Consider the following 22,819-nt stretch of genomic DNA (forward strand, 5'->3'; position numbering starts at 1 on the left):
GACTCATTTCTCTGCCTCTAATAGGCTATGACTTGAGCAGATTTTTAAGACATTTTTATTAGTAAGTTTTACTGATGGATTACTATCATATTCTAAAATAAGCACATATATTTAGTTAGTTGCAGTTTTAACAGTCAGGGTATTCCTCCATCATAAAGTAGATAATACATTCAGTTTTGCTTTGTGAGTCAATGTATTATTATTGTGGTAAAAAACATAACATGAATCTACCCTCTTACCAAATTTTAAAATGTGTAGCACAGTACTATTAGCTATATTCTTTTTTTTTGTATAGCAGATCTTTGCAAGTTTTTTCATGGGTCAGTTTGAGCATATACATTTTTAAATAAGCAAAAATGTAATATTATATTAAATTACCATTGATTTTCTGGATTTTAATTCTACTCTTCTATTTGTTAGATCTAGACAAATAACTTCATTTCTCTGGGCATCAATCTCCTTACCTGTACAATGGGAATAATAATAATACCTACCTTGTAGGGTTGTTGTTGGCATCAAGTAATAGGAAAAGGATAAAAAAAAAAAAAAGGAAAGGTCTAGGTAGAGTGTTATGTGGCACATAGTAATCATCAATAAAATTTACCTATTATTATTATGTTTTGCCTTTTTTAATGTTTTGCCTTTTTCTAAGGGAAGAAATGAAAACTATAGCTTTTATTCAAATACTGTCTTTAATATTTTGGTTAAAAATATCTTCTATTTACAACTAGTTATTTGATTATATATAAATTTATGATATTTGACTTATTTTCAAAACTCATCCTTCCATCATCTGTTTTTGTTTTGTAGGTTTGTTTGTTTCTCTATTCAGTTGAAGTATTCCCAAGATAGGGAAACAAAAAGCTGTTCTCATAATGGTTTATTGAAAGATTCGGGGGTTTGAATGTTTGTGAAGTTGCGTTATGCCATAGAAAAGGCACTGATGGGCAGGCAGCCCAGGTGGCTCCGCAGTTTAGCGCCACCTTCGGCCCAGAGTGTGATCCTGGAGACCCAGGATTGAGTCCCAGTCTGGCTCCCTGCATGGAGCCTGCTTCTCCCTCTGCCTGTGTCTCTGCCTCTCTCTCTCTTTCTCTCTCTCTGTGTGTCTCGCGTGGATAAATAAAATCTTTAAGGAAAAAAAAAAAAGAAAAGGCACTGATTAAGATTCAGACAATGAGTTAAGATTCTCATATAGTAAATCACTGATTATGCTTCTAGCTCTATAGAATGGAAGTAATAATCCATGAACTTTCCACTTTACAATGCTGATACGAGGATCAAAATGAACTAATTAATTTCTGCTAATTCCAACAGAAACAGACTGACTTCTGTTTTGGCTAGAATCATAGGACATTTGAACTATAATAATGCTTTACCCAGTACAAATTTCTTAGGGAAATAAATGGTCAGAACTCACTTTCAGAAATTCCTAAGGTCTAAAGCCTTCTTTTCAAGATCATTTTTAAACTCTGGGTGATTATTTACTTCTACATATGTCAAATGAATTTTTTTTCATTTTCTAGGCTTGTTTACAAATTGATCCTGCTGAGAGGACATCATCTACTGATCTTTTGCATCATGAGTATTTTACTAGAGATGGATTTATTGAAAAGTAAGCAAGTGAAGTGTGGACTTCTTAGTGTTTTATGTTACGGAATTCTACTAGCATGAGAATTGTTAATGTTACACACCCAAAAAAATCCATTTAAGCAAGAATTTTACTGAGTTCCTCTATTAACTAGGTCTATGGTAGACTTACAGGTGTCCTAATGAAAATTCTACTAATAAAAATAATAGTAGTTAACATTCATTACAGTTACAATGTCCTACGTGGTGTGCTAAGCTTTTTATACACATTTTCAATGGTAATCATAAACCTGAAGATAGTAAATAAACAATCAGTACTTTTTAGCTTTATTTCCATTTGGACCTCTGAATAGTCTAGATTTTCCTTTTCTGATAGCATCTCTGATCTATATGTTATAATTGGCATTTATTTCCCAAATGATTTTTTTCTCTGCTTTGTTTACTCTCTGTTGTAGTGTTTGTTGTCATATTTTCCCTACCAAAGTGAAAGTTCCCTGAAGAGAGGGACCATGCCTCTAGCACTTCTGTGTTTTACATTATATGTATAATATATAATGACAGTGAAGATATAGAAATCAGTTGTATTTTAAAAAAATTTTTATTTAAATTCAACTTAGTTCACATATGGTATATTATTAGTTTCAAGGGTAGAATTTAGTGATTCATCAGTTGCATTTTACACTCAGTGCTCATCATAAGTGCCTTCCTTAATGCCCATCACCCATTTAGTCCATTCCCCTCACTTCCCTCCAGCAACCCTCATTTTGTTTCCTAGAGTTAAGAATCTCTTGTGGTTTGCCTCTCTGTTTTTATCTTATTTTATTTTTCCTTCCTTTCTCCTATGTTCATCTATTTTCTTAAATTCCACATATAAGTGAAATCATATGGTATTTGTCTTTCTCTGACTGACCTATTTCGCTTAGGATAATAACCTTTAGTTTCACCTACGTTGTTGCAAATGGCAATATTTCATTCTTTTTGATGGCTGAGTAATATTCCATTAAATATATACCACATCATCTTTATCCATTTATCCATTGATGGACATCAGGGCTTTTAATGTATTTTGCCTAAAATCAGCTATATTTCTAAAAAACACCATTTTCTATTTGGGCTTTGAAAGAAATAGAAAAGAGTTTTCTTTAATTGCAGAGTCATTCAGTTGGGCTTTGAATGTGAGGTCAGAAAAGATGGACATCATTTAAAATGTGATGGACTGGGGATCCCTGGGTGGCGCAGTGGTTTAGCGCCTTCCTTTGGCCCAGGGCGCGATCCTGGAGACCCGGGATCGAGTCCCACATTGGGCTCCCGGTGCATGGAGCCTGCTTCTCCCTCTGCCTGTGTCTCTGCCTCTCTCTCTCTCTCTCTGTGTGACTATCATAAATAAGTAAAAATTAAAAAAAAATAAAATAAAATGTGATGGACTTTTCAAAAAAATATTTAAATTTAAATATTTAAATTCAGTTTGCCAATAAAAATGTGATGGACTTAAGATTAGGCACAGAAAAGTTCCGGAACAATCGTTGAAGACAGACTAAAATAGAAAAATACACAGAAAAGAGAATCCTTTAAAGTACTTAGAACTCCAGTCACTTTAAGAATTTTAATATAAGACAAAATAATTTTGATATGAAAAAAAGATGAAAAGATATATTGAAAGTGCCATTGATGAAAAAAATGCCAGTTATTGAATTAAAAAGTTGCTTATATCAGTTCTATGTAGACCAAATTGATTTCTTTTGGGTACTTAGGTACTAGGATTTTAGTATGTTGGGGTGAAAGTTCTTGAATTACAGTGATTGAATCCTCAGAAATTGTTTGGGGGAAGACCTTTTCCTTTGATAAGAGGCCTCTCTCTTTCACAGAACCTTCTGCAATACAAGGGAGTTTTGACAGAATTATGATAGGTTCTCATTCAGCCAGATAAATCACACTGGTTATTTTCTTCATCTCTTCACACTACACTTCACTTTGACATGTGCCCTGCACAGCTCTGGCAAGATTGGGCTAAACTGGGGAAGAATTCACTCGTGTAATGATATTTTAAAATTTCCGCAAACTAGGGGACACCTGGCTGTATTGGTCAGTAGAGCATGTGACTCTTAATCTCAGGATGGTGAATTCAAGCCCCATACTGGGTGTAGAGCTTACATACAATAGAGTACAATACAATACAATACGATATGATAAAATTTCCCCAAATGGATAATTATATCTATTTCAGGAAAGGGAACTGTGCAAGTCAGGAGCAGGGTGGGAAGGAGACTTTTCAATACAGCCTTTTGAATTTTGAGCCATGTGAATGAATTTTCTATTAAAAAATAAATAACTTAAAACAATTCAAACCAAAACCAAAACAATCTCCCTTCAATATTGATGCATTCTTTTACATTTTATACTAAAAATATTTCTCTAGAATAAATTTCAGAAACTAATTGGTTCATCTTTTAAGTATTACTACTTTAAAAAAAAACACAAAAAGGACAAAATGGCCTGAGTTTTCCTTGAAAGAATAACATATTTATCAAAGTTAAAAATAATACTTTTACTAAGTAAAGTTTGCATTACAAGAGGAATGTAATTCATATAAACCTATTTTGTAAAATTTTTATCTAGTAAATTCCCGTGGCAAAGTTTTTGGAAGCTGTGTCTTTACCAGTAAGCAATCTGTATTAAGTATTGTACCATTTCTTGACATGCATTATTGAGAATTTATGTTTAGCTGATATGTAAATTAATTGATTAAATGATCCTTTAAAAATAAAATACTTTACATAAATAAAAAAGAATATTGGTTGATATTGTTTTATCAGATTCATACCAGAACTGAGAGCTAAGTTACTGCAAGAAGCAAAAGTCAATTCATTCATAAAGCCAAAAGAGAATTCTAAAGAGAACGAGCTTATGAAAGATGAAAGAAAAACAACTTATACCAATACACTGCTAAGTACTCCAGTTTTGGGAAAGGTAAAAACTGTTTTCTTTTTAGCCAGTATAACGTTATTTTAGTTAGCACTGTAATGATAAAAATGACTATCCTTTTTTTTTTTTTTTTAAAGATTTTATTTATTCATGAGAGACACACACACAGAGAGAGGCAAAGACACAGGCAGAGGGAGAAACAGGCTCCATGCAGGGAGCCCATTGTGGGACTGGATCCTGGGTCTCCAGGATCATGCCCTGGGCTGAAGGCAGTGCTAAACCGCTGTGCTACCTGGGCTGCCCAAAATGACTATCCTTCTGACTCAAATTTTGGATGTTTCTATTCCAGGAAATGGAGAGAGAGAAAAAGCCCAAGGAGATCAAAGTCAGAGTTATTAAAGTCAAAGGAGGAAAAGGAGATATCTTAGAACCAAACAAGATAGAGTGTGAAGGTGGACATTGTCAACAGGATGCCATTGAAAATGCTCATTCTATGTCTCAAGATACAAAACCTGTAATCAGTGAATCACTACCAAGCCCTGTCAATCCTAGCACTAATTCTAATGGCATGAAAGATGATCCACATGCTGGAGGTAGTATGATGATGCCACCCATCAATCTAACTAGCAGTAATTTGATGGCTTCAAATCCCAATTCAAATCTTTCCCATCCAAATTCAAGGTGAGTTATAACAGAAAATAGAAGGAAATAGACCCAAGTTATACAATGCTCCCATATAATGGCATTTCAAAGAATCAAGTTCATAGTGTCTGATATAAACTGGATTTGAAGATATATTGAAATTATAATCATATAATGGGCCATTACTGTTTCTTAAAAATGCTACACAAGAAGCATTTCTTAATCCTGTTTCTTAATGCTTAAGAACTGTTTCTTAAGAATGCTACAGAAGAATGTTTAATTTTTCACTAATGCCTTTTGGAAAAACCTCATAGAAAGAAAAGACTCTCGGAATAATTTCTTCCCATCTGAAGAGGAAAAAGGTGATATGACCTAAGTTCTGGCATTGATGTGCCTTAGTATAACAAAGTAAGCATTTTGTCTGTATCAGCAAATTTTCTAAATGGAGAAAGAATAGTTGAAAATAATCTTTTATACTCAAGTAGCTTTTAAAAATCAAATATTTGGGGGGTAAAACAACATATTGGGCCAGTTGTAGTTTTAGCTACTGATACAGATTGGAAGACTGTTACCACAAGTCTGCTTAATCAAGGGCAGTGTGTTATATAGCAAAGGTCTATCTAGCAAGGCATCACGGCCAGTCCTAAATTTAGGGAAACTACTGTGAATCTAGATGAGGAAGGAGACTGTGTTCAGTATCCCAAACTAATACTAAACTAATACTTATAGCACACTGATTTGGGCTATAAGTTGTGAAGCTGAGAGGCCTGCAGAGATGCGCAAGTAGACATTTCTGTTAGTTCAGAGGTACAGCAGATTACAGACAGCAAGAACCCATTTGTTTTTGAGATGATTCCAACACCATGGTTGCAATAACCATGGTTGTCAACGGCCTTGGACAGCAAGCTCAGAAATTCAGAAACCCAATATTTAGGAGAGCCAGATTTAGAGGCACCTGGCTGGCTCAGTTGGTAGAGCATACTACTCTTAATCTCAGGGCTGTGAATTCAAGCCCCATATTGGATGTGGAGACTACTTAAAAAATTAGAGGGACACCTGAGTGGCTCAGCTGTTGGGCTCAGGGCATGGTTCTGGAGTCCCGGGATTCAATCCCACATGAGGCTCCCTGCATGGGGCCTGCTTCTCCCTCTGCCTGTGTCTCTGCCTCTCTCTCTCTGTGTCTCTCATGAATAAATAAATAAAATAAAATAAGAAATTAGAGAGAGAAAGAGAGAGTGGGATAGATACAGATTTAGAATAGAGACAAGGGCCCGAGTAGGACAGCTAGCATAAGCAAGTTGTTCTTTGCTCTGTTTTTGCCTACTTAGAGCAATTAGCAGTTACACACTCACAATTGCATTTTGGCACTCACTGTTCAAACTTTAGACTACCATGATACAGCTTCCTCATTATTGAAGCCCAAACGGAAATACTTCTGAGGGAGTTCTAATAACTTTGTGTTAATTTTTAAATAATAGGTTGACTGAAAGAGCAAAAAAGAGACGTACCTCTTCACAATCTATTGGACAGTTTATGTCTAATTACAGGCAAGAGGATGCAGGTCCCATTCAAGTAAGGCAAGAAGCTAGTCATTAAAACATGGCTTCCCTCAACATTATCCTTGACTCCTTCCCCCACCAAATCCTTCTTTCTATCTTTGGGGCTTCTGCATTTTAAAAAAATGTGCTTTGGGATCCCTGGGTGGCTCAGTGGTTTAGCGCCTGCCTTTGGCCCAGGATGTGATCCTGGAGACCCAGGATCGAGTCCCATGTCGGGCTCCCTGCACGGAGCCTGCTTCTCCCTCTGCCTGTGTCTCTGCCTCTGTGTGTGTGTCTCTCGTGAATAAATAAATAAAATCTTAAAAAAAATTTTTTTTAAATGTGCTTTTAGGAGTGCCTAGGTGGCTCAATTGATTAAGTGTTCGACTCTTGATTTCAGCTCAGGTCATGATCTCAGGGTCATAATACCAAGCCCTGCATGGGGCTCTGCACTGAGTGTGAAGCCTGTTTGAGATTCTTTCTCTCTTTTTCTGTCCCTACCCCCCTCCCTGCTCTCACTCTCTCTAAAATAAAATTTTAAAAAATGTTTTTAATGTGCTTTTAGCATTTTTGTTTTTCCTGAGGTGAAAATAGGCCATTGTTTCCTTAGTGCTTTCACAATTTTAGTTAACTTCTTATAATTTGATTTCTGGATTTAATGTCTGACTTGCACCAAAAAAGTTAAGATTTTCGGGACACCTGGGTGGCTTAGCGGTTGAGCGCGTGCCTTTGGCTCAGGGCATGATCCCAGAGTGCCAGGATCAAGTCTCACATTGGGCTTCCTGCATGGAACCTACTTTTCCCTCTGCTTATGTCTATGCTTCTCTCTCTCTCTCTGTCTCTCATGAATACATAAATACATAATTAAATAAATAAAATCTTTTTAAAAAGTTAATATTTTAACCTTTAAAAGTTATAAAACTTGGGGCACCTGGCTGGCTCAGTCAGAAGAACATGCAACTCTTGATCTCAGGATTGTGAGTTTGAGCTATATGTTGGATATAGAGATTACTTAAAAAAAAATGAATAGAATCTTAAAAAAAGTCAGAAGACTTTTGGGTCTTTCACTCCCCCAAAAATGTTTTTAATATCTTATTTTATAGATTAAAGGCAATTGATACATCAAACTTTTCACTAGAAAAATGTAGTCAGTGTCGTTCATTCTCTCATTTTTTACATAGGGAAGTAGCTTATTCAAAATTGATACATAATGTTATTTATAATAATAAAAATTGAGAACAATATAAATATATCTAAGAGCAAGTGACTTATTAAGCACATTAATATATATCCACATAGAGGGATACTTACACATTGCATTGTAGCAGAATGTTTATTAATTTAGGAGAATTTTCATTATCTGTTACCAAATGACCAAAAATAGGTAAAAAATAGGTAACATGGGCAGCCCGGGTGGCTCAGTGGTTTAGCGCCACCTTCAGCCCAGGGTGTGATCCTGGAGACCAGGGATCCAGTCCCACATTAGGCTCCCTGCATGGAGCCTGTTCTCTCTCTACCGGTGTCTCTGCTTCTGTCTCTCTCTTTTTGTCTCTCATGAATAAATAAATAAAATCTTTAAAAAAAATAGGTAATACTAAAGGTATTCTAGAATGCTGGATTCTCCTTGTGTCCAGAATACATGGTTTTGTAAATAGAAAAATAAAATGAACTGAAGCAATTTGTCCAAAATCGGGGTACAATAAATAGGATTACGTATTAAAAGTTAAGATTGTGGTTTTCCTGATCAACACTATTATTCTCAGAATATCCAACATGTTTTTAAAAGTTTGCTTCATGAAACTTTTATTGGAATTTGATGTTTATGTGTTTAAATGGTATTCTATTTCTTAATTACTAAAATAACTCTGCAAAGATAGATGTTTTGTGCCTGTCTTATTACCTCCCAAATGGCTAGCAGTTTTGGGCTTGTCATTCAAATAAGTTACACATATTTTTTCATATTAACTCTTGTTTGTTTGTTTAGAGCCAAATGGAGAAAAGTGTATTTAATGAGCGAACAGGTCAAAGTGACCAAATGGCAAATGGACACAAAAGAAAGCTGAATTTTTCCAGATCTGACAGGAAGGAATTCCATTTCCCAGAACTGCCTTTCACAATACAGCCCAAGGAGGTGAAAGGAATGGAAGGTACATATTTGTTGGCAAGCTTTACAAATTTACAAGATCTTTTTTTTAATAGGACAACTTAGATTTATGGTATGATTTAGATAGAAGATAGCAAATTGCTTTGAAAAATATTTTCAGCTGAGGAGAATTTTTCCCTCATAGTCAAATAAGGAGAATTGAAGGAGAGAGTTTTTAAAGAATTATTAAGGAAACTTTAAAAGGCGGATTTTTTTATTAGCTCATTATTGTTGAAGTGTTAGAACAGTGTTTGCGGAAAGTGGTTTTGGTTTGGTGTATGACCTGGAGTAAATCAATTTCTTTTGTTTCCCTATGATTTTTGCCCAGATAATAGCAAGAATGATGTATGCGCTTCAGGTATCCAAAGATGTAGTAGATTAAGCTTTATAACATGTACTGAGCTCTTAAAATGAAACTTCTTTTTTTGCTGAGTAAATGTTTTGTTTCTTTGAAGAACAGTGACACCTTGTGAAAAGTTAATATAATAGCAAGAAAATAGTACTTGTACAGTTCAAGAGGAATTATCTGATCCACTTACCAGTTATATGCAGAATTAAAAAAAATAAATATCTTCTTTTAATACCTGGTAGACTATTTATAAAGTTATAAAACAGATCATTTATGATTGGCATATTTTACATTACAAATAATGATTTATTCAGTTCCTTTATAATAAACTGAGAAACTGACTTTAGTGGATATCAGAATTTCTATTTGAACCTCTTGAAAAGGAAAGTAAAATTTCAAGGTAGGAATAACAAGTTGTTGTTGTTGTATATATTTTTGTAAAAGTTAAACAGATAAAAGTGCTGAAGAGGGAATCAAGGAAAACAGATTCATCTAAAATACCAACTTTACTTAATGTGGATCAAAATCAAGAAAAACAAGAGGTAAAACTTTTTTGTTTATAGTTTTACTATGGAGTGCAATTTGGAACCCTTGACTTGGTGTGTAAATTTAGTTATCACTATTGGAAAGTTATATAAAAATACAAAGTGATGTAGTCTTTGAACATGAGAAACACCTGTTTTCTCTTAAAACGGCATATTAGTAAGAGTTTTTAAAAGTTATTTTTTGGAGAGCAGTTAATACCAGCCCTCATTTGAATGTTGAATGATTAGAGTATATAGTACCCAGGGAAAATATTATGTGTATTACATAGGATTGGGCAGAGGAAACAAATAATGGTGTGAACAGAGAGTTATGCTGTCCACAAGACCATAGGTATTTATCTTTAGCCCCTTTCTTCCTGTTTTCAGTTTATCTCTGCTGTCCACCTACTGTTCTATCTTCACAAAGATTTGTTTTCAGCCATCTGTCAGAAAACTGTGTTGGAATGTCCCAACCCCCACCAACCAGAGTCTTGAATTTTATTGGAAATACTTGGAAATCTCAGTATCCAAATGCATACTTTCTAAAGACCTTCTTTTAAGGAAAGGGGATTGTGCTCAGCTCCCACTTAACTAAAGCATATAGATGGCCTTCTATTCTACACATCTGTAGAATACACATCTACACATCAATTTCATTATATCAGTTTCTTATTTTATAAATAAAATTAATTATATTTTTATTCATAATAAAATTAGAACATGCTTATTAAGGAAATTTGGAGAAATTAGAAAAAATAGAGAAACTTTAAAACCATATAAAAAGGCATTTTCACTAAGTCTATTCCATCTCTATGTCATTGGATTAAAGAGTTAGCAGATACCATTAGCATATCTGGTATGCTAACTAGCATATACCAGATAGCAAGATTAGCATAGTGATGCTTAATGCCTTAGAGCTTATGGCTTAGAACTTGTTAAGAACTCCACAGGCCACTTTGTAGGAAAGAAATATTTTCTAGACAGAACAAGAAAGTCATTAATGGTCAACTTTTAGTTCATTATAGAAAATAATAAGGTCGCTTTAAATTTTTAAACTTAAGCAACTTACTGATGTCCCAGCATGTTGAACAGCACACCCTTTGCACATATTTTGAGTGATTGACTCATTGAGGCTCCTAATCTGTGTATTAAGCTCCTAGTATGTGCTTGCATGTGTTTATCTTACTGTCATCTGAGAGCTTCTGGAGCTAAATTTATATATTTCAATGCAGGAAGAAAGGAGCTCTCCAGACAGTTTTTTTTCATTAAACAACCTACATAAATAAATTGGAAGGGAAAATCCTGTCTTGCTCATGTGGTGTAGAACTGCTTAAAAGATGACCTTTTTAAAGTGACCTTGAAATAAGGCTATGAGAGTAGTAGTCATCAAAGATAGCCATAGATTCTTCGTGTTGCCTATTCATATGCAGTTCTGACAAGCTGGTGAAATTGCATGTAAGGCTGGTCCAGACATTTTTAGTACATCAGTGTCAGAATTAAGAAAATGTCCTAAATTTTGAGTTGGTAGTTTGTTATTTTTGAGCACAAGGGAACATGACATGTTTTTAAAAGTGTGAGATAGGAAATAGCAACTTTTTTGTTCTATTGGCTGTGCCACTGAGTTGTTTTTGAATTACCTACTCAGATCCAAGTGTTTCGTTCGAGTTGTATCTTCAACTCTTTCAGGCATCTTAAATGTATGCTCAATTAGTGTATACGCACATTGAATGGACAATATGATCTAAGAGAAACCCTAAATTACTGCTGATGAAGTTAGGCAAGAGAGGAAAGAGTCCATGCAAGAGCCACCTTCAAATCTGTTTCATGATGATCGTGAGGAATACTTTACTAAATAGTCTCCCATATAAAATAAACCCCAGGTGCAAAGTACAAGTGCTTATCTGTGGCTATATTTCCTTAGCCAAAGACTCACCATTTCCTCAATTAAGGTCCTGCTTCTATTTACTTTTTAGAATACAGGAAATGCACAAACTGAAAGGAAGAAGAACCTGCCAGATGTAGAGTAGAAAATGCAGCATCTGAAAATTCAGGGAATCCCAGAATCATTGTATGGTTAAAAAAATCCTTTTTATTAATATTACATACACAAAAAATGCTGACTAGAGAATTCTACAGATACATCAAAAATACTTTGTAGTTATGTGTATATTTACCTATTTGATTTTAAATTTATTAATATTTAAATTATTCATGTTTTCTTAATTTGAACACTAATTGACAAAAATTGTCTGACTGGTACATCAAAATAAAACTGCAGCTTACATTAAATCATATAATTTTATTTGATGATCTATTTTCTTAGTCATGTATGATAAATGGTCATTCTTAGCTTTGGTTTAGAACTTTATAGAAGGAAAAGTTTCTAATTGTGTAATAAAGTGAGATCCCAATGTTTGGGAACACCAAACATTTCTGAACAAACAATTATACTTGATAAGCATGATATACAGACTTGGTTCCACGCAGAACATTCTAAAACAACATTTAAACATATCATGAAGGTCGTTTAAAAGGACAGAAATGGAGGAAAGCATTGAAGCAAATCTTTTGGCTTGAGCAGCATGTTTATCAATTAGTAGTTTACATAGAATATATTGTTACATATGATTTAACATTATTACAGTCAAGGTTTTGGCAGCATATGTTCTTATTGCTGGTTCTTACTGGCTTGGTTTCTGATTTTAGGGTGGAGATGGCCATTTTAAGGGGAAGAATTTGAAGAGGAACAGATTTTTTTTCTGGTAGTGTCTTTTCTTTTAAATCTTAAAAATACAAATTGTCAAGTCTTCTTTTATTTTATATACAATAGAAATGTAACGGGCTATCAAGACAGCCATGCGCCTTGCATTAGCATCTTCTAACTTTGTTTTGTTAGCAAACCATTCACTTTTTTCTTCTAAGAATTCTGTTGGTTTAGAATTGTGGAGTCATCTCCTGTCTCTGCTACTTCTTTACTTGCCATGATTACTGAGTAGGTAACACATACTGTCATATGACACACACTGTACTTATACTGATCTCTGCCCTCTGCTGGTCACATAACCTTTAGTGTCTTTTATTTCCTGGAACGCTCAGGCTTCCTGAAGTGAGTTCTTAATGAAATATCTGATCGGTTGCTTTAAAGCCTGTTCTTACCCTTAGATGATTAAAAATATGTTCTCAGCTATAACATCATTTATAGTATTTATAAAATATGTGAAAGTTATGTTATTTAAATGTTAAATTCTTTTATTCTTTCTGTTTTGTTTTATTTTTATTAAATTCCATTTAGTTGAGAATTCTTTTATTCTTTTAAACAACTCCCAGCACTCTTCCAAGTTCCTGGTTCTGATAGTGGCTTTTATGTGGTACAGACTTTTTCTGTTCCACAAAATAGATTGTATACAACCCAGAGGAGGCACACTACCAAAATTCTTGATTGTCCTATTCTAAAAATAAACAAAACAAAAACACAACACACAATAAAATGGGATTATCTGGTGTTTTACCGGGGATGTACCTGATTTGTATTTACTAAATAAACATGAAGAACAAGGGAAAACATAATTTCTTTATTACAATATTGTAGGCTCTTTTCATCCCTTTTTAAGGCTGATTGGAATTCATACCTGAGGTTTTTATACATAATATACCTTTCTAACAGAATTCCGGTTACTTTTAGCAACTAATCTCCTCCAAGGAACTGAAAAGTTGATCCTTGTGGTAGATTCGACTGGTATGTCTGCCTTTTACCTATTGCATTTATATATTTGTTGATCCTACATCAATATCAAAGGATTCAATTTCTCAAAAATGCCTACTTGGATTTTAATTGGGGTTGTGTTAAATGTCTACATCAATTTGAGGAAAATTGGTATCTTGATAATATTAAATCTCCCAATACATGAGCATGGTGTAAACTCCCTATTTATTTGGATCTTCTTTAACTTCTGTCTATAATATTTTGTAGCAGTCATACAGTAGTCATTAAATTTATTTCCATGTGTTTTGTTTTTTGATGCATTATAAATGGTATTGTTTTTTAATATCATCTTCCAGCTAGTTTTGCTAATACACAGAAGTACAATTTGTTTTTCCATATTGATTTTGTATTCTGAGACTTTGCAAAAATTCACTTATTGGTTCTAGTAGGTTTTCTTCCCTTGTTTTTTCATTCCTTTCTTCCTTCCTTTTTTGCATGTTCCTTAGGATTTCCCACATAAGTAATCATAACATCTGCAGATAAAAATAGTTTTACTTCTTCCTTCCCAATGTTTATGCCTTTTATTACTTTTTCTTGACTTGTACTGACTAGGACATGTGATAAAGTTGAACAGAAGTAGTGAGAGTGGACATCCATGACGTTTTTCCTATAGTAGAGAGAAAACATTCCGTTTTTTCCCATTAAGTATGATGTGAGTTGTAGATGACCTTTATAACATTGAGGAAGGTTCTTTCTGTTTCTCTTTGCTCAGTGTCCTTACCATGAACAGATGTTAAATTTTGTTAAACGATTTTCCCCACATCAACTGAGATGTTCATATGATTTTCCTCCTTTATTCTGTTAATGTGAATTATACTGATAATTTGAATGTTAAATCAATCCTACATTCCTAGGATTAAATTTCACTTGATCCTTTTTATGTTTTGTATTGGATTTGATTGGTTAATGTTTTATTATGTATTTTGGCACTTATGTGTGTTTTTTTTTAAAGATTTTATTTATTTATTCATGAGAGACACAGAGACACAGGCAGAGGAAGAAGCAGACTCCCTGCAAGGACTCCGATGCAGGACTCTAACCCGGACCCACGGGATCATACCCTGAGCCAAAGGCAGCCACTCAACCGCTAAGCCACCCAGGTGTCCCTGCACTTACGTTAATGAAGGATTTTAGTTCATTTTTTTTTCTTATATTGTCTTTGTTTGGTTTTATAAATGAGTTGCTTTATAAATGAGTTAGGAAGTGTTCCTTCATCCTATTTCTGAAAGAATTTGTGAAGGACTGATTTTAAATTCTCCTTAAATGTTTGTTAGAAATCTCCACAGAAGCCAATGAGGCCTGGAATTTTCTTTGTGGAAATATTGTAATGTACAAATTCAATTTCCTTAATTTATTTAATAAATATGGAGATACCCACATCTGTTATTTCTCTTTATATCAGTTTTGATAATTTGGCTTTTTCAAAGGATTTGTTCATTTCATCAAAGTTGCTGATTTTTTTGGCATAACGTGGATTATCATTTTTCTGTGGTTATTTTACAGTTGGGAAGATCTATGGTGATGTCATCTTTATCATTTCTTGTATTGGTGATTTGTGTTTTCTTTTTTTTCTTGGTAACTCTAGCTATATATAGGTTTATCAATTTTAATATTTTTTTCAAAGAACTAGCTTTGGGTTTCATTGATTATTTCTATTGTTTTTTTTCCTTTTCTATTGATTTATGATTTATTGATCTTTGTTGGTTTTTTTTTTCCTCTGTTCAATTGTGACATTGTGATACAAGAAATATGTATATTTGGTCTTCATCACCTGTTCCTGGCACATAGTTCCCAAAACCCTTATAATTTCCTAACTAATGGGGATGAGAAGAGCATCTTTTGTTATTCCTAATAAGTTCCTTACAACCATACTTGAGTTTATTTATTTACTTATTTATTTTTAAGTAATCTCTACACCTAATGTAGGAGCTCAAATTTATAACTCCAAGATTAGGAGTCTCATGCTCTATGGATTGAACCAGCCAGGTGCCACCATACCTAAGTTTATGATAATGAAGTCCCTTTCAGCTACACCTGAGTTTATGTTAATGAGGTGTGACTCTTAGAGGAAGGGGGCTGGTTCCCAGAGGAACTGTCTGTGTGACAGGAGGATTAGAATTTTCAGCTCTGACCTCTTGGAAGAGGAGAAGGGCTAGAGATAGAGTTCATCACCAGTGGCCAGTGATTTAATCGATCGTGTCTGTATCATGCAACCTCCATGAAAACCCTGAACAATTGGTTTGGAGAGCTTTCTAGTTGTGAATACATTGAGATCTTGGGAAGATGATGCACCCAGAGAAAGCATGGGAACTCTGCTCTCCTTCCCACATACTTTGCTCTATGCATTTCTTTCATTTGGCTTTCTCTGCATTATATCCTATATAAAAACTGATAATAGCAAGCAAAGCACTTGCCTGAGTTCTGTGAGCCATTCTAGCAAATTATAAGACCCAAGAAGGAAGTTGTGGGAGCTCCTGCTTTACAGCCAGTTTGGTGACAAGAGGAGGTCCAAACTTGTGACTGGAGTCTGAAGAGGGGGATAGTCTTAGGCTGAGTCCTTAACCTGTGAGTTAAGTCCTGCTAGTGTTAGAAATGTTATGAATAGAGGAAGAAGTTTTTCCATTTGCTCTTATTTTTCTAGCTCCTGAAGGTGAAGCTGAGGTCAATGACCTGAGACTTTTCATCTTTTCTAATATCATTTAAAGCTTTACATTTCCCTTTTAACTGCAAGCCACAAATTTAAGTGGTATTATTACAATCAGTTAAAAATATTTCCCAATTTCCCTTATGTGTTGTTTGAGGGACCCCTGGGTGGATCAGTTGGTTCCCTTAAAAAGAATTATTCTTGAAAATATATATATATTTTGCTGAAGTGTTGGGTGTAGTGTTTTATAAATGACAATTAGGTCAAGTTGGTTAATAGTATATTTAGGCCTCATATCTTTACTGTTTTTTAGTCTACTTGTTTTATCAGTTGCTCATTGGGAAATATTGAAATCTTCACCTATATTTGTAGATTTGTCTGTTTCTCCTTTCCATTCTTTTAGTAGTTGCTTTTTAAAGCTCTGTTACTAGGTGCATATATATTTAGGGCCTTTATATTTCTGATGAAATTGACCTTATCTGCTGTCCAGTATCTGAAAACAGTTGTTCTATATGTTTTGTCTGGTTTTATTATTTAAGGTAAGACCAATACCTGCTACTCCATTATGGCTAGAACTAGAGGTTCAGTTTGAGTTCTGATAGTAGAGGGGTGTGTCAGGGAGGCTCAATTGGTTAAGTGTCCAACTCTTGATTTTGACTAAGGTCATGATCTTGGGGTCATGAGGTCCAGCCTTGCGTCAGGCTCTGTGCTGTGTATGGAGCCTCCTTAAAATTATCTCTCTTTCTTTCCCTCTGTCCCCACCAATCCCATGCTCACAGATGCATTCTCTCTCTCTCTCTCTCTCTCACACACACACACACACACACACACACACACACACACACAAGTTCTGGTAGTGGAGATCTAGTCAATATTGTGAATAAGAGAGATCTATTGAATAACATACGTTATTTATCTTAAGAATTTTAAAGAAGCTTCAATCATTGCTAAAAGTCACAGCCTTTTATAAAATGTCCCTGCTTGATTTTCCTTGTTTCAGTTTAAGACCATCCCTAAGGATATGGATATGTGGGGAGAAATTTGTTCCCCTACGTGTAAATAGGGGCCTATACCTTTTGTTATTGTTGTCCTTATTCTGGTTATTGGAATGATAATTTATTCTGTGAACTCTTTGCCAATGGCATGAAAGCTTGCAGCATGAAAGTATGAAATGAAACTTTAGCAGTGGACATAGTTGGTAGAATGGATAGTTAATTGGTTGATAATACTTGTCAAAAGGTATTAGGCCAAGTGTGTTTCAGTTGTATTTCTGGTCTGTTTTCATTTCCATATATGACTCTGTCTTATAAATATTTGTTACAAAGCATTTTTAAAGCAAATTGTTGAAGCAATGAGTTGCTTACATCAAAACTGAAAATGTTCCTTGGTGGCTAGAACATGATGACATTAGGATGGAGCTTGGACAATCTTTGAAAGAAGAAATAGTCCTAATTTCTATGTTTAAATTATTTCTTTTCCATTCCTACAACCCTTTTATCAACTCTCCCAGAGTAGTTGGATTTCTAGGGCCTGAGTGATCGTAGTTTACAAAGTAGTTTCAGTGCCTACCAAGGCCCCAAATGTGGTAGACTGCTGATGCAGAGTTGACATTTTCATGAAATTCAAGTTAGGAAAGTCAGATTTTTTAACTCATAGTTCTGTGAACAGGAAAAACTAAAACAAATACACAGGAATGCCAAGAAGAGGAGAAGTTAGCTTAATACAGAATTGTACAGCTGCTCAAAGTATAAAAGGGCCTTAAATGGAAATTGGCCCATGTTAATGAAACTACTAGCAGAATTGCATAGGGAAATGATCAAGAAATTTTAAGTGATGTACAAACCATAAGTACAAGATGATACAAGACAAGAAGGTATTCTTTCCATTTTAATAAAAAGCAAAAATATAGGGATACCTGGGTGGCTCAGTGGTTGAGCATTTGCCTTTGGATAGAGTCCCATATCGGGCTTCCTGCATGGAGCCTGCTTCTCCCTCTGCCTGTGTCTCAACCTCTCTCTCTCTCTCTCTCTCTCTCTCTCTCTCTCTGTCTATGAATAAATAAAGTCTTTAAAAACAAAAATATAGAAACAAAATAAAATATCCTACTATCCTGCTAGCCTCCCAACTGCCTACCTTCCCCCTCTACAGTATTAGGAAAAGATGATAACTGATGGCAGAAAATTATAATGATTTTTCTTCTTTTCTGAAAAAATCCTGAAGTCAGATAACCAGAAGTATGTATTTAATGATGAGTGGGTTGAAAGCCAAACGAAAAGAGAAGAGGACAAAACTACTTAAAGCTGTGGTGTATTCAGTCTTGTCTAATATACCCTCATTCATCCTAGGATTGCTGAGAAATAGTTGCTATAGATTAGTTATAAGTGATTATTTGGGAGATCTCTCAGAAGGCAGACAAATGTTAGCAACCTTGTTTAAAATGTCATTGGCAGAGGTGTCTGGGTAGCTCAGTTGGTTAAGCATCTGACTCTTGGTTCAGGTCATGATCTTACAGGTCATGAGATAGAGTCTCATGTTGGTCTTCACATTTAGTGGGAGTCTGCTTGAAGATTCTCCCTCTCCCTCTCTCCCTCCCCTACGTGCTCTCTCTCTCTCTCTCTTAAAAATGAAATATCATTTAAAAGAGAGAGAGAGAAAAAAAAAGAGAGAGAGATATAACAGATTTATTTACTTTAATTTTGAAATCTGAAGACCCAAGAAAAATCACCAGTTGATTTATAGCTATCTGAAGGAATAACAGATAATAATCATCATGAATTTATTTTATCTGATTAGTTTCTCTTAGTGAGCCCTATAAACAAAGGGAAAGCAGGAGATATAATGGTTTGTAGTTTAAATAATCAAAAAGCATTTGGACTCAGTTCTTAGGCCTTTTCTTTTTTGTCTATACTCCCTTAGTAAGCTCATCCAGATTCCTGGCCTTAAATATCATCTACATACTGATGACTCTCAGTTCTTTCTCTCCCGCCTGGACTTGACTCCTAAACTCCAGATTCTTTTTTTTTTTTTTTTTTTTTAAAAAGATTTTATTTATTTATTCATGAGAGACACACACAGAGAGAGGCAGAGACACAGGCAGAGGGAGAAGCAGGCTCCATGCAGGGAGCCCAACATGGGACTTGATCCCAGGACTCCAGGATCAGGCCCTAGGCTGAAGGCAGTGCTAAACCACTGAGCCACCCGGGCTGCCCTAAACTCCAGACTCTTATTTCCAGTTGCCTATTCAACAGCTCCACTGAAATATATAATAGATATCTTAAATTCAGCATGTCCAGAATTAAGGTCCTGATCTCTTCCTTACCCCTGCTTTTCAGTATTTCTCCCATTTTAGTTAAGGGCAACTACATTCTTCCATTTGCTCAGGAGAAACATCTTGGAGTAATTCTTGACTTCCTTTTCTCTCATACCCTATATTCTTTCAGCTGTACCCTCAAAGAATTTCCAGAATTTGAGTACTTTTTACTCTTCTATTACTATGCATAACATTTCTTGCCCATTGTTCAGGAAAACTTCCTTACTGGTTTTTACTCATATATGAAGCCTCTTCTACCACTTTACTTAAAATCACAACTTTTACCATTCCTATTCCCTTTTTAGCTTTTTGGTATAGCATTTCTCTACCTGAGAAGCTACATAACTTTACTTGTTTTGTTTATTAATGGTCTTCCTCCACTAAAAATATTCCAGGTACCTTTCTAGATGTGAGGAGTACAACAATGAACAATACACTAAATCTCTGCTCCAAGAGTTCCTGATTTCTTTGCCTAAATGTATGGATACATATGGCATTGAAAGAATAAATGATCCTGTGAAATGTATACTCAAAGCAGTAAAATGCATTTTGCCTTTGATTGACTTTCACACTGACTTTGGGTTAAGATTCTTTCTTTTCATAAGTAGCTTTCATTTAGTGGGTAGCCTTATGTAGATTGTAGGTGTCCAGTGGTTATTACATAGTCTATGTACCCCTGTACTCCAAGAGCAAAAACAATTTTCAACTTCTCTTTGAAATCAGATAGTCCTAACCTCCTCCAGAGGGAGCCCAAGGTCCAGCATTTCAGGCTCTAGAACCAGTCTCTGCCCTGGTTAAACAGAGGACAAACCATTCAGTCCTCTGTTGGATTGAACTCTAGTATGTGAAGATGGGGTAACACAGCAATATTTTTTACTCTAATCAATTTTTTTGCTCCCTAGATGAGAGATACTGTAAAAATGCATGCTAGTAATTAGTTTGTTTCACATGAAAGACTCCAAAGTCTGAGGACATTTCAAACCAAGACAAATTATTTATTATACATTTCAGGCAACATCTCTTGGGCTTCTCTGACTAATTTGTTTATGGCTAATTATTACATTGGACAGTATTATCAAAATCTTTAAAGCATATGGGGCATCTAGGTAGCTCGATCGGTTAAGTATTTGCCTTTCACTCAGGTCATGATCTCGGGGTCCTGGGATAGAGCCCCCTGCCAGGCTCCATGATAGATGTGGAACCTGCTTAAGATTCTCTCTCTCCCTCTTCCTCTACCTCTCCGCCCTCCCCCATCCCCTAATGTATGCACTCTCTCTTTCTCTAAAAAAAAAAAATGCTTTTTTCCAGTGTTAGTTGTTCACAGGGACCTTGGAATCTCCTTCAGAGATGCAGAATTATGATCTTTAATTTTAGTTCTGTTGTCCAAGCTGTCTGAATTTATCCTGACTTCATTCCCTTTGATAGAATATTTGGTCTAGAGATGCTCTCTACTCTTATTGCATGCTACCTGTGGAAATTCTCTACTCTTATTGAATGCTATCTGTGCCTTGTTCTCCACTTGTTTAGATAAGTTGGCCACAGTGACAAATATATCAACTATCTACTCTTTGTGTATAAATGTTCCATTAAATACAAGAACAAACATGGCATTTAGAGCTTTAAAAAAGAACTGTATAACATAGGTCCTTTGGTAGTTAGGAAAAAATAAATCTCTGCAGATTAATTATCTCTTTCTAGAGTTGTGCTATGCTAAATGGGAGATACTTGTATTATAGTTCTCTTCCATCCTGGGAAAAACTAGTGTAGACCAGAAGTTCCCAACTTTCATATTTTGAGGCTACATTGGATTTTCTCAGACTCTGTATGTTAGTAGACCAGGTAAGATGATGTTACAAACATGACTACATTAGAGTGTTGAAAGGATGAATTACTGGTTAACATACGGAGATCCACGTATTATGGAGCCTGAAGCTTTCCTATTTCAGAACCCTTTTTGGAGAAAAAACACAAAATTTCAATTTAAAAATTGCTAGGGCTATTTTTTAAAATTTTATTTATTTATTTGAGAGAGAAATGGAGAGTACCAGCAAGGGAAGTGGCAGCGGGAGAATTAAGACTCCCCACTGAGCAGGGAACCCAGTGCAGAGTTTGATCCCAGGACCCCAGGATCATGACCTGAGCTGAAGGTAGATGCTTAACTGACTGAGCCACCCAAGCACCCCCAAAATTGCTAGGGCTATTCTCATGGCCTTGGAAGAAGCCTATTCAAGGGAGAGGTCTAAATGGCTTTTTGGCAAAAATACTCCTGCTATAGGGATTGCCATTACTTGGTTGTCGATGGCTACCAAAAGTCATGGAGAGAAATAGGTGATGGCAAAGGCAGTGGCAGCTGAATTGGCAATCAACAAGGTCAAATTTTGAAATCTTTTGGGTAGATATCCATGTGATAATTGGAAGTACTGATTCCAGTCTTTGACCAAGTGGAGTTGTTATAAGTGGAAGGAGCTACAACTCATAGCTCAGTAGGTTGCTGCTGTGTGGCATTCATTTCCTTTCATTTGGAAGAAGGAACACAGAATATAGTTGGAGGGATAGGGAAGCACCTTAACACCTTGAAGAATAAAATTAAAATTTGATTCATTACATATTGAGTCTGGCTTCTGTTTTTACCACAGTATTAAAACCTTGCTTTTGTTGGCACCAGTTATTTCCTAATTGTCAAATTCAGTGGCTTTCTTTAAGTCCTTATTTTCCCTGATTTTCTGTCACATTTGATACCATGAATCATCTTTTCCTTCTTGAAATGCGCTCATCTTTTTTTGTCACATCTTTTGTTTTCTTCTCACCTCCAAACACTTTTCTGCTCTACTGATAATTTATCTTCCTACCCTCTTCCCTGTTGGCATTCTCTGAAGTTCATTTCTTAAGCTTTCTTCTTATCCCTGTTTCTTGAGAAATGTGTGTTCTTCTATCTTGACTATCACCACAGTTGGTATTTGAGAATATACTTTCCCTGAACTGACATTTATCTGAAGCCCCAGTTTCCACATTTTGCTAATATTTCTACTTTATTATTTTGCTGTTTCTTCAAATTTACCATATCTGAATTAGATTAATTTTCCCCAAACTAGCTTTCCTTTCCCTCCTGGATTTACTTGTTTCTAAAGTGGTAGCATGGTTTACTTGGCTTGAAACTTGGCATCAACTTGACTTTTTAAATTCATTTTCCATGTATCTGATAGCCATTAGGGTGTCAGGTCTATCTGATTCATTCATTCTCATTTGATCCTCCTACTTGTATTAAGTTTTCACGCTTAACATTATGAGCCTCTTTGTATGATTGGGACTCTATTTTTCCTCTAGATTCCCATTTTTCATTGCTTGTACTATATCTAAACAAATACATGTTTCACATCCTGCTTTGTGATGCTAGTTA

At 35.2% G+C, this 22,819-nt stretch overlaps 1 protein-coding gene across 2 annotated transcripts in view; it reads left to right on the plus strand.

Annotated features, from left to right (window-relative positions):
- Window positions 1–14,847, plus strand: part of CDKL3 (cyclin dependent kinase like 3) — a 58,729-nt gene extending 43,882 nt beyond the window's left edge. For both annotated transcript variants that reach the window (XM_072728588.1, XM_025994901.2), the window contains 7 exons: window positions 1,524–1,612; window positions 4,401–4,554; window positions 4,859–5,190; window positions 6,630–6,723; window positions 8,674–8,836; window positions 9,626–9,723; window positions 12,412–14,847. In XM_072728588.1, coding sequence (XP_072584689.1) covers window positions 1,524–1,612; window positions 4,401–4,554; window positions 4,859–5,190; window positions 6,630–6,723; window positions 8,674–8,836; window positions 9,626–9,723; window positions 12,412–12,471 — 990 coding nt within the window. In that variant the 3' untranslated portion in view covers window positions 12,472–14,847. The remainder of the gene's footprint in view (window positions 1–1,523; window positions 1,613–4,400; window positions 4,555–4,858; window positions 5,191–6,629; window positions 6,724–8,673; window positions 8,837–9,625; window positions 9,724–12,411) is intronic.
- The last annotated feature ends 7,972 nt before the right edge of the window (window positions 14,848–22,819 follow it).

The sequence above is a fragment of the Vulpes vulpes genome, chromosome 12 (genome assembly GCF_048418805.1).
Source record: "Vulpes vulpes isolate BD-2025 chromosome 12, VulVul3, whole genome shotgun sequence".
In the NCBI taxonomy this organism is placed as follows: Eukaryota; Metazoa; Chordata; class Mammalia; order Carnivora; family Canidae; genus Vulpes; species Vulpes vulpes.